Here is a 16,253-nt window from a genome sequence, read left to right on the forward strand (position 1 = left end):
GTTACTTTATTTTTATTGGTTTAACATGACAAATTCATAAACGTGGTATGTCTACTTGGATAAACTTAATTGGATTATTTGTGACATGTTAACTCTATATTTTTTTTAAAAGTTGAATCACTTAAAAGTGATTTTTAATGGAATGAAGCTTTTGATAACTTTGATAGGGACGGGCGGATGGAAATCAATATTTCTGTTTTGTCCACTTTAGTTTTGTCCCACCCCAGATTATCTGTCTGCAATCATAGAGAGCAACTCAACTTTATTCAGGTCAACACAATCCTAAAAAACATTAGCATGTAAAAACAAGATTTCACCAATAACCCCCTGAAAAACAGTCCACAAGCAGAGAGCGAAAATGTAGTGCTACAAAAAAAACAAAAAAACAATGACCTAACCCTTAAATATATTAACTTTTCAATGACACTGTGACCAGAAAATATCACAGTGCTGCTGTGTTTACCTGATGAAACGTGAACCTTTGATGCAGTCAAGTACTACCAAGGACATACATTCATTTAAAAATGAACATCAATTAATTTCACAGTAAACAAATGTCTCGATCTGTTCGCTATTTACAACATCAACAACAAAAAACTCAACTGAAAGATTTGCATAATTAAAGGCTCAGCCTTGCTTTATATTAAAACAACAAATACAATAAAAAATAAAAACAATTCAGTATTTACATACATTTGAATCAATCAGTTTTTCAGTAGTCTGCCACTTGCTATGTAGATCCCTCATTATCAAACAACGGCATTTAGTGTCTTACAGTACGATAATAGCAGTGCACTTTTACTGCAGTTAATGTTTCCTCATTCTCTCATACCGTCTCTGAATTAACACAACAGAAATTTTCGTAAAAACATTTCTCACACACATTCATTCATGCAGACATGCGCCTGCACTCAAGTGCACTCAGGTGATGGCTTTTGCTGCCTCCAGTTTGTCATCAGTAGTGATTTATCGTACAGTCCTTTCTGTGTGTGTTCTTGTAAGTTACATTTTTGAACGTAGATGTTGAACTTTTGAACAGAGGGTTGGTCCCCTGAAAAGAAAGACAGAAAAGACACAACTGGAATGAGAATAATTCATACGGTGAAAATATTCAGTTTGACTGTCTTTGGGGATGTTAATGAAATCAGAAAAGCGACAGTTTTATTTTGTATCTAATCTGAACAGTCCTGTCTATGTGTTTTACATTTACGGAGACTGAGGGTATAGACCAACTAGAAAGTCTCTTCTCCAAAATGTCACCATTAAATTGACTGAAATTTGCAGCGTTCTACGTGGACAGGGTTAGAGGAGAGAAACAGAAGAAAATATGGTTCCCACTCCAGGCCCCATAGTGGGATCACCATGATATGGGGCCATTTTGTTGGAGTAATGAAGAAGACATGCCACCTCCGGCCTCTTCTCCTTGAGTACTGAAATTTGTCATTGAGGCGCAACTTATGGGATTTTTAACTTGATATTAGCGAGGATTTCTGCATATACATATCTCACCCTGTGTTTGTAATTTTAACCTTCCTCACACTATGAGTTTCTACTTGCGATTCTTTTGTTTACAATTTATCAAATTCGTTTGCATTATTAGTCTGTCTTAGAAAACGTACGATTAAAATAAATACTTAAAAAGTGCAATGCTAATATAACCCTTATGTAGACATGTAGCTCATAATGTGTCCATGCATAAAGTCTCAGTAAGTCTTAATAGGATGGAATCTAACATAAATTTGGAGACTGCAGGTAAAATATCACCAGCGATAACTTTTAACCATGAAGGTCTTACCGTCTGCCATTTTACTTTTGCCCGCTCAGCCTCAAACCTCGCCACCTCGTTTCGGTCGTGCACCGATACCAGTGCCTTCCACACAGTCAGCAGACTCACACCAATACACACAACAGCAAGGGAGACCCCCAGAATAATCATAGGGATGTTGGGGGGCTCTGGGCATCCTGAAACAAGAAGAAGAAGGAGATATGTCACAAATGTTGCTTCTACAGCAACCTTGAATCCTGGTTGCTGTAGGATGCAAATCAGCGTCCGGATCAAACTTATCCGGACGCCCTTTAGAAGTATGTATGTATGAAGCATTAAAGTCAATTAATCTGTTATATGACAGATTTCACATGGAAAATCTGACAAATAAATAAATAAATTTAATCCAAGTACATTACATCAATGTACTTGGATTGTTTTTAAAGAATCTCTGGTGCCACAGATCTTGATCAGGGCTTCAAAGGACCTTCAATTAGAAATCCATGATTGATATTCCTCTGGAACATAAAGGAACACAGAGGTCAACTTCTTTTAATCGCTATTAAAAATGGGAAATGAGGATACATTTCCAATTCACCTTTTGATGAACAGGAAATGGTCGCTGTCACAGCACTTTCCAAATAGATTGTAAATGCAGTATCTTTAGATAATAACCTTTTCAGCAATAAAACCTCCACCTGGATTTTTTTGCTGAAATAAAGCAGACCCGGGTGGGTCTCACAGACATTAGCCCACTGCTAGGTTTAGTGAAGAAGCTGTGATTCTCTTTTGTTCCCCCAAACTCCTGGAGACCTTGTGAAAACCTTTAAAATCCCAGGACAATTTAGAATTTAGATCTAACAATCGCATTCAGAACCAAGGTCCGGTTCTGAATGGGAAGGGAGACATCTAGAAAAGCCTGGACTTGAAGACCCTGATCGGGGATGCCTCTTAACTTCAGAGGATGCCACATCTGTTGCGTTTTGTCGGGAGACTCACCGTACATGTGGAGATTGTAGATGACATGTCCCGTCTCGTGCTCCATCAGATAAAACGACACCTTGCACTCGTTCTCCATTTTGAGCGAACATTTCATGGAAGCGGTCTTGTCATAATCTTAAAAGCAATGTGAACATATACCTTGGTGAGGAGTGAATCTAGTACATACATTTCACAGATCCTTTTGTACTTAAGCTGAGGATGTAAAAGGATAGTCTTTCTTCTGTTGTGCTGTCAGTTTGGATTTTCATATCAAACGATACAATCTGGTGTCTGCGTGTTACACAAAGACTAAAAAACCTCCAGCGATAATCAGATACACCTATCAGCTTGCACAGGGACCGCGGTTTAAAATCAGCCCCTCTATGAAGGATGACCGGCTCCTGCAGCTATTCACCGGCACTATAATAGCTCTTCCTGTACAACATGGTAAATAATATGTTCTCCATTGTCCTGTGGAACCTGAAAGGATGCGGTTGGTTTTGTGCTGGAGACAGGGGCGCAGACTTCAGATGGACACATGAGTCGATTGAGGTCGACATTCCTCCAAATCACTGACCCAAAGGTGAAATTTAGCATGTTGACCCCGATAGATAACAAAACCTGAGCAGTAACATCAAACTCTAAAGGTATAAACCATTTATCCCTTTTCTTTCAAAGCCAATATGTAAATAGTATCTATGTTCTTCATTAGTTTTTCTTTTGTTTTTAATTGAACATCTAATGAAAGTCGACATGTCTGGATTCAAAACCAGTTTCAGGTCCTGTTTTGTTGTCGCCCGGAGGGAAAGTGTGCTGTTTGTTGCCGTTGACTATTGCATAATTGTGTCCTGTCAACAGTTAATAACAGAGACTGTTTAAGAAATGTTTCCTTGTTAGTCTTATCAAAAATATAGATATAAAACCTGAAATACTAGTTTGGATGCCAAAACCTCTTGTTCACTTCAGCACAGTAAACAATGTGAAAATAGATATTTTAATTGTCTTGCAAAACATTTTTGGTTAGTACTATAAAAGTTAATTCTATAATGGGAGAAAAGGAAAAATAAATTCCACATTGGATTTGGTTGCTTGCTTTTAAAAAAATATATATATGGAAAATACATCTACTATATAGATAAATGTAATACCTCTTTATGATTCTAAAATAGTCTACAAAATTTACTTCCTGATTGGTTATAAATATAATAAGGCCACCCAAAGGTCCAATTTTTTTAACTTTTAAAATGAGAAAGATGGGACGTTGTACAAACGAGGCAGATGTGTGTTCTCAAACATAACCCAAAAAATGGATGCAATATGTAAGCATGACGAAAGGACTGGGGCTGTTTGGTGTATCTGCTGTTAGAGAACTGCAACCTAGGGTAGAAACTGGGGTCACCATGATAACCATTTTTATTTGCACTTATGTAAAATGGTGCCAATAATTGCGGATGGCGCTGTAAGCGTCAAAAGTCGAGGGTCTGGAACGTGCTCTGGTTTTAAAATGCGAGTATTTAACAGGCTAATTACCAATGTGTGTAAACTTTAACACAATATAGTGGAGGTCACAAATTGCTGGCAATGTAAGTGAAAAAGCCTGCGAACTACTGATACAGGTAGAACAGGTAGAGTTCATTACCTCCAGTTGTGTTTATGGAAAGTTTAGCAGCATTGCAGTTTTGATCGCACAACCCAAAGTCGTCCTTCGCAAGCAGATGACACTCCACACAGCTCCTAATAATAAAAACACACAGAAACAACACAGATGATTCGCCTAGGAGAAAACCTGAAAACTTAGATTTGATGAGGCTCCATCACTAATAGAGAACACAGGAACAAATCCCAGCGTTAGACACTTATCAACATTTTCCCAAGGCTGCACTCCCTCTCCATCACCAGTAATGGTGGTATCAAATGGCCACGGCCCTGACAGCTGCTCTACAGCAGAGAAAGAGAATCTTTTAGTACTGTGTTGGGGACATTAGAGTCTTTTGATGTTACATGGAAGGTGTAGACACATGTGAACAAGAGGAACAAAACGCGATATCCCTGGATTTAAAAGAACAGCCAGATCATGTAACACAAGGAGAAAACACAACACAAACAGATATAACAATGTTGTGTCTTTCTGGTAAAGAAGCAAATATATATCCAAGACAAATTCTCCCGGGTGAAATCCGTATTCACCTAGAAGGAGAAGACGACGTCGGTTCGTACTCACTTTGCATAAGTGCAGGAGTCTACGCACGTCGGACACCTTTCGCACTTTTCTCCCGATGCTCCAGCAACAGAGCAGATGCACTGGCCACATTTGCATTTCCCCCTGCCACTGCAGAGACTGCCGTTCTCCGACATGCACGCCTCGGTGCTGCTGCTGCAGTTGCAGTATTCCCCCGTCCAGCCGTTTTCACAGTGACACTTCCCGCAGTCACACACTCCATGACCTACAAGCATAACATTCTTCAGGAAACTGGCTCACCCACAAAAAAAAGAAAGAAATATGAAGAGACAAGCAGCAGCTTTCACGTGCGATAACTCACCTCCGCAGAGTTCTCCTCGGAAGCGAACGCAGGAGTAATCGTCACACTCGCAGTTCGTTCCATAGATCCGGCCATAGCTGGACGGATGACACACACAGTGGCCGCAGTAGCAGTCCCCCTGACCATTACATATCTCAGAGTCGTTGGTCGCGAGGCAGTTACTCAAAAAAGCAGTCTCGTCATTGCATTCGCACTGCGCTCCCAGAAACCCAGGCTGACACACACACACGCCACAGTGGTAAATCCCTTGGCCTTCTGTGCACTGGTGGTTTGCTGGAGGAAGCTGGTGGCAATCACAGGAGCAAAGAGACTCAAGTTCCACTTCCAAGCTGTCCTGCAAGCCCACTGGTTTGAGAGAAAAGCGTCGAACTCCCGACAGACATCCTGAGAGCGCCACGGACACGTTGAACACAACCTGCAGAGGAAAGAAAAGGAACCATCAAATTAAAGTCAAACTCAGCACTGATTTGGAAAAGGTTTCGCTAGAATAACTGTGTTCTAACATGCAGAGAATTGCAAAGTAAGTCTAGAGTTGTTGTTTTTTCTAACCAACCTCAATCACATGACCGAAAGACTTTTGGAAACCTTGACACGAGGCACCATGCGGTGCTTTAATAACTAATGTTTTAGACATGCATCAGAACTGGTATTTCACTTTTTGAATCAAAACCTGGTTATCCAATACTCAGTCGGTCTTTTGGGGGTGAACATCAACGTAAAAATGCTCTCTCTTGCTAATCAAAAGGTGCCATTTATGAGAACGAAGCTGATTGTGCAAACTGAATACCAACAGTAAACTCCTGTGGCCTGTAAAGAGGCGTAGAAATACACAAAATGAGATTTTTGCAGATCTCATGCAAGACCACCTGATTTTTTTTTTGTAAGTTACAATAAAAAAAAATATTCATACAGAGAAACTTAAACTTTGGACTTATGCCTGTCTATTTAGCAGACAATCCTGGATTTTTTATTTTATTAGATTTAAATTTACTTAGATTGTGGGGATATAAAAAAAATTTCTACTATTTCTCATATGTCAAGGCTTGACTAAGACATGTGTGTTGTCAGAAAGCAGTTGAGATGTTTATTGCTTATATTACCTGCAGTATATTTTATTGCACGCAGCTGTGTTTTTCATTCTGCTACCTTATCTCTCTCAATAAATTCTGAGTCCTGCAGCACTTTGAACGGCACTACATGAATGACACACAACAGGTACAAATGCAACAGGAACAAAAAACAGAAGTAACTAACCGTTTCGCCTGGTTTGATGTTGGAGCACCGCTTCAGATTAGAAAAGGCCGTGCCGTTTGGACAAATGGTTGCGAAGGACATTTGAAGTTTCTCTGTGTCTCCAAGGACCTCGAGTTCAATCTCTGAACGCAGCTCCTGGAAAACAGTTCATGAACGTCACATTTCAGTAGTCTGTATGGAAAGGAAAAAGATACTAAAGAGGGTATTCCTCTGTTTGTCTTGAAAAGCAGTCTTTAAGACCATAAATGGTCACCCTTTTTGTGACCTGTGACGTGCTGGATGTTTGAACCTTCAGTAGTGTCTCATAGGTGAGTCATTGTGCCAGGTGTGTTTAACCAAACAAGACGGCTGACAGAAGAATGACAATCCACACTCAGATGGAGAGCGAGCTGCGTGACGAACGGGCTCTGACAAACCGTCTGGATGTGAACAGAGGGTTAATTTTAACTGTACTGCACGGTGAGTGTTGCTACGGAGGAGAAAAACTAGGACATTTGTGGGATACACCCAACCTAACCCGGATCACGTCTACAAAACAGTTCCTAAAGTGTGCAGTGCTGTGCAGTAAATAACTTTCAAAGTATTGAAAGCTATGTGGCCCAACTATGTCCTCGCTGAGAAACCAAACCGTAATCCAAAATTCCAAGTAACCACAAATACACATTATCTGCAGACTTTCGTGGAATATTCCTCTGTTTGTATTGCCTTCCCTTCAGGCTCTGCGTCTGCAATCAGAGTGATAACAGGGACCTCTTTCTTCGGTTAGCGTGGCTACAAACGGCGTACGTGGGCACAGTAATTAGAGGACTGTGCGCCACTCCACCACCGGTCACTGCCGCCAGGGGGGATTTACAGTGCAACACAGCCCGGAGCGACGGAGGGAAGGAGCGGAGAAGAAAGAGCAACGCTGAATCAGAGAAGATCAAACGGACGGGACAAGCAGGAACTCGCCACAAAACATGTTGACGCAAAGCACAGGCTGGCAGTGGAAAAAGAAAAGTAGCAGAAGAAAGAAGGCTGAAAGAGGAAACAAGTGAAAAGAGAAGGAGTTCAGGGAAAGACTGACTGCCACAGAGGGTTAAGTCATGGTGAAATTTAGGAGAGGAAGAATTACTTTATCGCAGTATCACAGCTGCAAAGGCTGTCGTTCTCTCTGGCGCACAGATGATCTGAAGTATTAATTTACCTTGTAAGCTGTTACAATCACGTCCAGGATGTTTCTCGAATCTGTTGCCAGGAGTCCCACTGTGGCGCCAGGTATGAAACTTGCATAGTTCTGAGAGAAAAACAAAAGTAGATAAACTGTAGCGTCGATGTCATAATGTGGGCAGCCCGTCTCAAATTTCCAAAATTAGAACGCATGGAAAGGGCAAAGGAAAAAAAAAAAACACAAAACAAAAAAAAAAAAAAAAAAAAAACAAAAAACACTGGGCTAGTTCTAACAAGCAGAATATAACTCAATAGATAAATATGCTAACCTCAGGAAGCATTAGACTCCCTAAAGACAAGTATTTTTCAAGCACAGACTTACTTTATTTGGAAAAAGAAAATCTCACCGAAGAGAGAATTTACCTTGTAATTATTTATCCGATTCTCTGTCACTGCAAATATTAGGAGGATGTTGTTCTCCACCACTTTATCAATCAGCTGACCGAGACTCGGATACTCCTGGAAAAAAAAAAAAAGTTGCATTAGCTCATCTGAAGCAAATGATTCCTTAAAGCTGAGCTAATAATGGGATTGACTGAAGAAAAAAAAAAGTCAATAACTTCACTACCTATCTATCTAAAAAAACAAAAACACTAAAATAGATAAGGTTGATGTTATCCGAACATTCAACTGTGTCCTGAGACGTGCTCAGATTTGTCACAGCTATGTAATAAAAGTCAGACTTGCGTGGGTAGCCAGGTTTGAGGGTAGGAAGAGAGAAATGTAACTGAATTTATATCAGTTAACAAAAATGTGAAATGATCTGAATTTTCTCAAGGCTTTGGAGAATTTACAGAGATCTGAAAACTGGAAGAATGTGGTTCCAGTGTAAAGAGTTTCGATGACCAGCACAAATAGAAAAATGCCACATAAATTCAATCAATTTACCATTTGCAAGAATTAATGGCGCACTCCAAAAATCTAGCCATTGTTGATAGAAAGCCATTTTATGGACTTTTTTAAAATTTGCAACAACACAAATAGGGGACAATGCAAACTGAAAAACGAGCTCTCGCCAGATGAGACCAAACCTGAACGTTTAGGCCTAGCCATGAAACTCTGCATATGGTGGAAAACTCAACACTATACATAGACATGACACACCATCTCAGTTCTGAAGCCTGGTGGTGACAAAACAATGCTGTGGAGATGCTTTTCTTCAGCAGGTGAACCTTTATAGAAAAATGGATGGGATGCATACACGATTTGGCAGAAAATCCGTTATAAACTTCAAAAGACTTGAGAATGCTCACCTTCCTGAACACTAATCCTAAACTCTGCAGCTACCCCAACAGATGAATAGATCTGAAAGCATATTGGAGTGCTGGAATAATCCCTACATTGAATAGAAATTCAGAGACAAGACCTAAAAAACACTCTGAAAGAGCTGTAGGTGTAATTACAGCAGAAGATGGCTCTGCAAAGTACTGACTCAGACGGACCGAATGCGATTCAAGCACACTTCACATAAGATTCTGACAAAATAAACATATCTATGGATGTGACATGAAAACATGTGAACAAGTTTAGCGAGTACTTCAGTAAAACACTGTGTTTCAATTTGGGATCTCTGCTATTACAATTTCCTTGATGTACCCTTTGCATGTGTGCAGATTTACCTGCTTTGTGGACATTGAATATTCGTTGTTTGCATCCAGGTGACACTGTCCGTCGTTGGGAATCACAATCCCGGCCATTTTACTGTCCATCCCAAAGTGCGAGTCCCCGTCACTGACAAACACCAGCAGACGCATGGAATCGTTCCTCCATCCGATCCTGTCCTACAAAACCAGCAGAACCCGCTTATTATGAAACACGACCAGATGCCTGGTATCGGACAGAAAATCTTGGAGAAAGTGTTTTTGGCGTTTATCCTACCCCACAAACAGCCGCTTGCATGATAGCGTCAAAGCCGGCTTCCACATCGTCGTTATTAGCAGACTCACGTTGCTCAGCGATTATCTCGTTGAAACGGCTGGTTCTACTCGTCAATGATAAAACATGTTTGTAGCCAAATGTTGGGTGGCAAGTCATTCCCATGTCACTGAAAGAAATCAGGTGTAAAGAAACAAGTAAAATGATCAGAAAGAATGTGATATTGTTGAAAGCTCCAGTTCATTGCGTCATTTTCTTGCTTTCAAATCTACTAAACACCTGCAGGGGTTGAGCAGCTCTGTCTCAGTGATCTTGATGTAGGGAAGGACGGGCTTTTCCACAAAAGATCCAAAGCCCATTTGAAAGTTACTGGTGAGTTTGGACATCTCTCTGGACAGAGATGAGCCTAAGTCTTTGATCATCTTGAGATCGTCAATCATGGAGGCTGACAGGTCCATCAGGTAGTACATATCCACAGGATAATCCGCTGTGTGTTGAACTTTAACCTGAAAAGTCTCCACACTGCCTGTGGATATAAAATACACACACAAAAATCGCCTTTTGAGTTTTTCTGACAAACAGAGCCAACCTCCAGATTGTTCATTTTAGATACTCTGAGCCGAATACCTGGTCGCAGCTTGAGGGACATTTTTTGTGGGGAGACCTGAGTGCTGTTGGCATCGTCTGTGATCTTCCCGAGCGGTCGATCCAGGAGGATTTGGCTTTTGGAAACGGGGAACTGAACCTGGTCCCTGGAGCATCCTTTTTCTAGCAAGGAATCCAACGTGTCACATCGCGAAGAGATTGAACCCCAGTCTGTGAAATTCTGACAGGTGAAGAAAACAGATGCATCAGTCGGAGATGTTTCTTCTTTGTATTTATATATAGCATACAAAACAACAAGGTCCCGACTATGTGACTGCTTCGCTACTCTATGGGGCTTTTTCTGTCGTTCTCTCCCTCGTCTCTGGGTACAATGGTGTTTACCTCCTGAGTGCACCAGCCACAGTGAGGACTGAGCTGCAGACACTTGTCACAAGTCACAGCACTCACAGTTGAACATGATCCTGCAACACAAGTGAACTCAACATTAAAAAGAGCTTCCACATGGGGCTTTTCAAGGAAGGTGTCTTCATTTCAGAATGTGTATGATTTCTGGACCTGATTCATATAATAAAAGTTGAACAGGAAACCACATCTAGGAGCTTCAAAAAAAACAACAACTTTCAATATATTGTAATAATTCTGATCACAAAAAATGTGATTACAGATGTTTTTTTGTTTCATGTAAAGAGTCACCAAAATATATGCCCATGACAGCCGAGTTGCCCTTTAATGTTTGGCTGCCGCTTACCCTCCACGGTGTAGATCCAGTGCCGGAGAGTCAGGCTCAGCAGTAGAAGCCACATTAGTCCGCGAGATGACTGGGTGAGAAGAAACGGAAGAATAATGTTTCAGGTGGTCCTGCGGGCTATTTCCAGGCGTGAAACCAATCCAGCGCCATGTCTCCTTGGACTGAAAGTGTATGTACTACAGACAGGAGAGCGCTGCCGAACCGCAGCACCTGGAGGGAGGGAGGGAGGGAGAGAGGGAGGCGAGCAGCAGCTTTTACCTGGGCTGTTACTTCCGTCCAGGTGAGACTAGAGAGAAGGCGGGGCTGGAGCAAATCACAGGCTTTTATTCTGACCTCATCGTTTCCCCTATCGCTTTTTTTTCTCCTTCTTTGTTTGTTATGATTTTAGCAAATAACCTAAATGGAGACAGCCTACGCCTTTTGTTTGCCTTGCGGTACATTATTCGAGAGTATTCATCTAACTGTAATGATAGATTTTGTACACAAAATATGATGAGAAAGGAAACGCTGAGTGACGGAGTTACAAAGCATGTCATCGGGCTGCCGGTTGTGAAGTTGCACAGTAAAAAAAATAATATTTAGGCTTATTTAGCCTGGGTTCATTTTTTTACAAGCTGCTTCTGGCCTGTGAGTGGAGCTGCATTTTGTGTCTCAATCCACAAACGTCTTTTTTCATATGTATAAATGATCTATCTGATTGGGTGATCAGCAACCAATCAGATAACGTCCTTGTTTCAGCCAATCACATTAACCCATTCCAACAGCGCCGTAACCATGACAAAGCGCCGATAGTTTAGACCTCAGCCTGGCTTCTGGCAGCGACAGAGGAGCAGTGAGTTAAATATCCAACATATTAGCTATTTATCTCCATATCATTATTAATGTTAATCGATTATATTGATCAATATCATTACAAGTCAGAAAATGAAGTGAGTAAGCTGTGCCACTGAGCTATGCTAGCCCGTCTGCATGCTAATAGCATCAGGCTAGTGTCTTTTTATATTGTTGAATTTCAGGCTTTGTGCCTTTTTTGGCACGGAAGCTGTTCGAGAACAAGCTAATAACAGCCTTTGTATATTATGAATCGTTAGAGAGACATGGCCCTTAAATAATAAACTATAGCAACGTAATAATTCACTGACGTCACGCTTTTCAGAAACACAAAGTGATCAAAAAAATGTTTTAATACAAAGTTGAATATGTTAAAATATGTACCCATCTCCAAAATGCACACTGATGTGCATTTCTTTAATTTTTTTGTTGGCGGGATTTGGCCTTTACTGTTTAGTCAATCGGTGATGTTTGGTCTCTGCTCTGCGGTCATACTGTGAGTCTCTGACATAACCAGAAAAGCCCAGCTCACTCTGAGAAAAATTATATAAACCTGCGAGATCATCATTCATACATTGTTTATGCAATATATTTGGGTTCTTGTCCAATACTTACATTGAGGTAAGATCCGGACATCGACTTTGTTGTAACCAGTTTTAATGGTAACCAAGACAACAGAACGTAACTTCTCAACCTTACGTGAGCACGCGCTAGTGGGTATTAGTATAATCCTCGAGCCTGCGTCAATACATAACAAACATGACTATATGGTAGTTTATATTTCATAATTCACAAATGCACAGACTAAGACTCACAAATGTGCAGGATGAGATCCACCATTGCGCAGGATTAATTAAATATTTAGTTTGCAACTCTAAAATTTCTAGATGTATCAGATACATTGGCAAAATATGACTGAGCAATGAAGGCTCGCAATTTTCTGTATGACAAGCTAAACAAACCAAAAACATTGATGTTAATTTTTAACTGCAACTCTACATTTTCTCACCTGTGGTCCTCTCAAATGATGCATTGCACAAAACAGATAATAGCAAATTAGGAAAAAAACAAACAAACAAACAAAAAAAAAAAACAGTGAGAGCTGTACTTTGACCAAATGCACAGCGATTTGTAGTACACTTGCAATAAAAACTTGACACACCCCTTTTAAAATCCTGAGGTTTTTGTTCACATAGAAACAAATTAGATTATGGTAAATTATTTCAGGTTGTCTTCATATGTTTACAGTGACCTATGAGTTGTTATAACGACCAAGAATCTTTTAGTGAAAAATAAAGGCTACTACTTTTAGTGCAATAATAATAATAATAATAATCATCATCATCATCATAATAATGACAGATGGGTTACATAAGTTTGCATACTTTTGATCTTAATACAGCAATCAGTGTTTTGTCATAATCATCTGTATCTCTTGCTTTGTTCTTCAGGATTTATGCTTTGCATCATTTTCATGCTTGAAGCTACAGTACTTCTTCCTCTTTTGCTCTCCAGCTGAAGTCTTACATGTTGTGTCAATGTTGGATTGGTATATAATTCCTCCTACCTTAATTTAGGCTCATCTTTCAGCTGAAGAAAAAAAACCCCTAAAAGAATAATGCTTCCTGCCACCACCTTGCTTCACTCTGAATGTGGTGTTCTTTAGATGGTATACAGTGTTGCTTTTGGAATTACGGTTAAAAAGTTTCGTTTTATAGTTATCAAACCATGACACGTCTTGCTACATACTTTTGAGGGAGTTTTCATGTGCTTTTGCTAAATTTAGGTAAGCTTAGATTTTCTTCTATGTAAGAAGCACAAAATAGCTATTAAGTAAAAACCATTAGGAGATTAAAAACTAAACGTTGGCTCTAAATGTTTGAAAGAGCATTACAAGTGTAACTTCTACTTCTGTTATAAGTCTTCTGACCTTCTGAGTTGTCAGTTTTGCACGTAGTACAAACCATGAATTACGCTCATTCAGAGGATTGTTTTTTAAATATTCCTCACACCTTTATGGATGTTTATGGTAGGCATATCCGAGGCCAAACTATGACTCAGCTGTTCATTCATTGTATTTGGGCTGAACAATGCTAATCAAATACAGACCGACATGACTGAGCAAACACAGCCGGGGCAGAGAATAACCCAGAAACGGTAACGAATATGTTAATGTTTAGCTCATGAATCATTGATGTTGTCGCTGAAGAATTCTTCAGTTTGATGACTGACAGAAACAACCCCGGAGGCCTGTTGCAGAATATGAAATATGGCTCTGAATGCTATGGGGTGTAGTTCACAGGGTCAGAGGGTGTGGTGCTGTGTAGGTGTTGAATCATTGACAGCTGCGGAGAAAATATCACCGCTCTCCCCAGCTAAGAGGAATCTCACAATTTAACGTCACACCCCCCTGACTGAGGGTGAGTCCCATCTGTCACCACAAACCCGAAACCCACCTCTGCCCCTGTAACACCGAACCTTCCCTTTAACTCCAGTCCCTCTGGCTCAGCTCCTTGTATTTTGATCCTTCTCACCCTCCTGATGTATGCATCCATGAGGCTCCCTCCTTCATTCATTTGGTTTACTGCCCCTCATTTCCTGCTTCTCTGTCTACCAGGGATTTCACCTTTCCTCCCTCCGACTTCTTGCCTAAACATGATGCAATGAAACCACATTGCGTAACGTTTCACTCCATCAAATATGAGGAGGGACTGAAGGTGTCACTTTGCAACTGTGAAAATATGGGTTGCCTTTCTGCTGATGTCTGTCAGTGCACCAGTTTCCAGTCATTACCGTGGCCTGACCTTTAAAGAGATTCAGACTGATGCACATTCTAAAGTCCTAAAGTCAAATTTCTCTCAGCTCTACACGTGTCCAACAATCCCAGAAAAGGAGGAGCGCATAAACCCCCAATGAGCAAACTCACCTCCAGGGCCGTCCTCTGATAACATGCTGTCCGCTCTCAGTCTTTCTTCCTTCCAATCAAGTGAAAAATGGAAAGAAATCCGACCAGCACCATCAGTCTTTTTGTGTCCCAGCTCTCGTCAGAGTAACAGTAAACCTATTGTAACGGTGCCCTTTATGAAGCATGGCGCTGGGGTGACCCTGCTGCCCATGCTCCTTGGCTCATGTGTGTCTTTGTGTGTGGGTGTGGGAGTGTGTGTGCGTGTGCATGTGCGTGCATATGAAAGTGGGCGAGTGGGTGTACATGCATGCAGGGGTCGTGTGTGGGTGTTTGTACAAGCTCCAGCTTGCCCATGTGTGTGTGCAGAGGGAGGCTGGAGTGATAATGAGTGACAGTAACAACTGCGGGCTGTGAGATCTCTACGGGAGCCAGCTTCTTTATTAAGAGTCGACCTGCCTTGCACCCAAGAGACTGCACCACAACACTCCTGAATCAAAAGTACGGAGCCTCTAATAAATCTGGACCCTGCTTGAGTTGTGCTTGCTTGAGTTCAATTATTTCTTGTGGTGGAAAGGAAGAGAAGCTGAGCAAAGGAGTGCCAGGTCTGTGGTGCAGCCTCCCTCATGCACTGGTATGGCAAGAATGCAGGTGTATACACATACAAGCCCAGATGAATGGGAAAAATCAAGACAACCATTCTATAAAATAATAGATGCGCTGTAAACAAGATGCTATTACGTGTCACAACACATCTTTTTTTTTGTTATTCACTTAGCAAGTATGTGGAAAAAGTTAAAGAGCATTTCTTAGTCTACTTTCATAAATACATACGAGAAATTTAACAGCAAGTCATAAAATTCCTGGGGAGAAACGGCGCTTGAGCAAAGACCCTGAAACATCAGGAAGAGTCAGAAACGCACCTGCATGCTTTTTAATGCAATCCTACCACAGGAAGAAATTGGTATCTGCAAAACTAAATAAATAAATATAGGTAAACTAAATAAATCAATCTAGGCAAACTAAATAAATCAAAAACAAAAAAGAAATCAGAATTTTTCAAATAAGAATTTTGTTCACGTTTTGTTCATAAAAAAGACAAAGAAAATATGCTTTCAAGTTTTCAGGTTGTAATATAATATTGCAGCTAATGGAAATGCTGATTACAGTGACATTTTCAATATTCAGGAGGGTCACAAGATCACATTGTGACTATAGAAATTAATAAAAAGTAAGATTACTTATCATTTAAAAGATGTATCTTGCAGTTGTGTATGTATTGGCTGCATGTTGAGTGAGTAACCTCATGACAAAAACTGCAAAAGCCAAACTTGGCGCGAGCATACAGATTTATTCCAAAGCTGAGAACATTGTATTCACAAGCAACATCATTCAATTTAGAATTTATCAAACCCTCCAACAATCTGTGCAGACTGCTATGTAATTAGTAAAACTGATGGTGTTTTATTCTTGGATCTGCAGTGTAAATATCTATCACCATGTTTCATTTTGCACATTTTTAAGCCCTTTTTCTTGAATAAA

At 40.5% G+C, this 16,253-nt stretch overlaps 1 protein-coding gene across 2 annotated transcripts; it reads right to left on the bottom strand.

Annotated features, from left to right (window-relative positions):
- Positions 1-245: 245 nt before the first annotated feature.
- Positions 246-14,955, bottom strand: itgb6 (integrin, beta 6). 2 transcript variants are annotated; one of them, XM_055045037.1, is made up of 16 exons: positions 14,736-14,955; positions 10,979-11,188; positions 10,612-10,691; positions 10,252-10,450; positions 9,904-10,150; positions 9,628-9,793; positions 9,369-9,530; positions 8,113-8,208; positions 7,727-7,816; positions 6,541-6,675; positions 5,287-5,701; positions 4,968-5,190; positions 4,386-4,480; positions 2,765-2,881; positions 1,796-1,962; positions 246-1,051 (listed from the first exon to the last, which is right to left on the bottom strand). In XM_055045037.1, exons 2-16 carry the CDS (start codon positions 11,031-11,033, stop codon positions 956-958), a joined length of 2,343 nt encoding a protein of 780 aa, XP_054901012.1. In that variant the 5' UTR covers positions 11,034-11,188; positions 14,736-14,955; the 3' UTR covers positions 246-955. The 2 variants fall into 2 exon arrangements, with proteins under 2 accessions (XP_054901012.1, XP_054901011.1); XM_055045036.1 differs by lacking the exon at positions 14,736-14,955 and adding an exon at positions 12,425-12,547.
- Between the last annotated feature and the right edge of the window lie 1,298 nt (positions 14,956-16,253).

The sequence above is a fragment of the Poeciliopsis prolifica genome, unplaced genomic scaffold (assembly GCF_027474105.1).
Source record: "Poeciliopsis prolifica strain line A6 unplaced genomic scaffold, Auburn_PproV2 SCAFFOLD021, whole genome shotgun sequence".
Lineage (NCBI taxonomy): Eukaryota > Metazoa > Chordata > Actinopteri > Cyprinodontiformes > Poeciliidae > Poeciliopsis > Poeciliopsis prolifica.

Excerpts from the sequence above, each read along its gene's own strand:
- itgb6 (XM_055045037.1), bottom strand. The coding sequence starts at position 11,033 with ATGTGGCTTCTACTGCTGAGCCTGACTCTCCGGCACTGGATCTACACC. Across the intron at positions 6,676-7,726 it reads TGATTGTAACAGCTTACAAG|GAGCTGCGTTCAGAGATTGA; the intron begins GTAAATTAATAC and ends ACTGTTTTCCAG. Across the intron at positions 5,702-6,540 it reads ACATCAAACCAGGCGAAACG|GTTGTGTTCAACGTGTCCGT; the intron begins GTTAGTTACTTC and ends TTTCCTCTGCAG.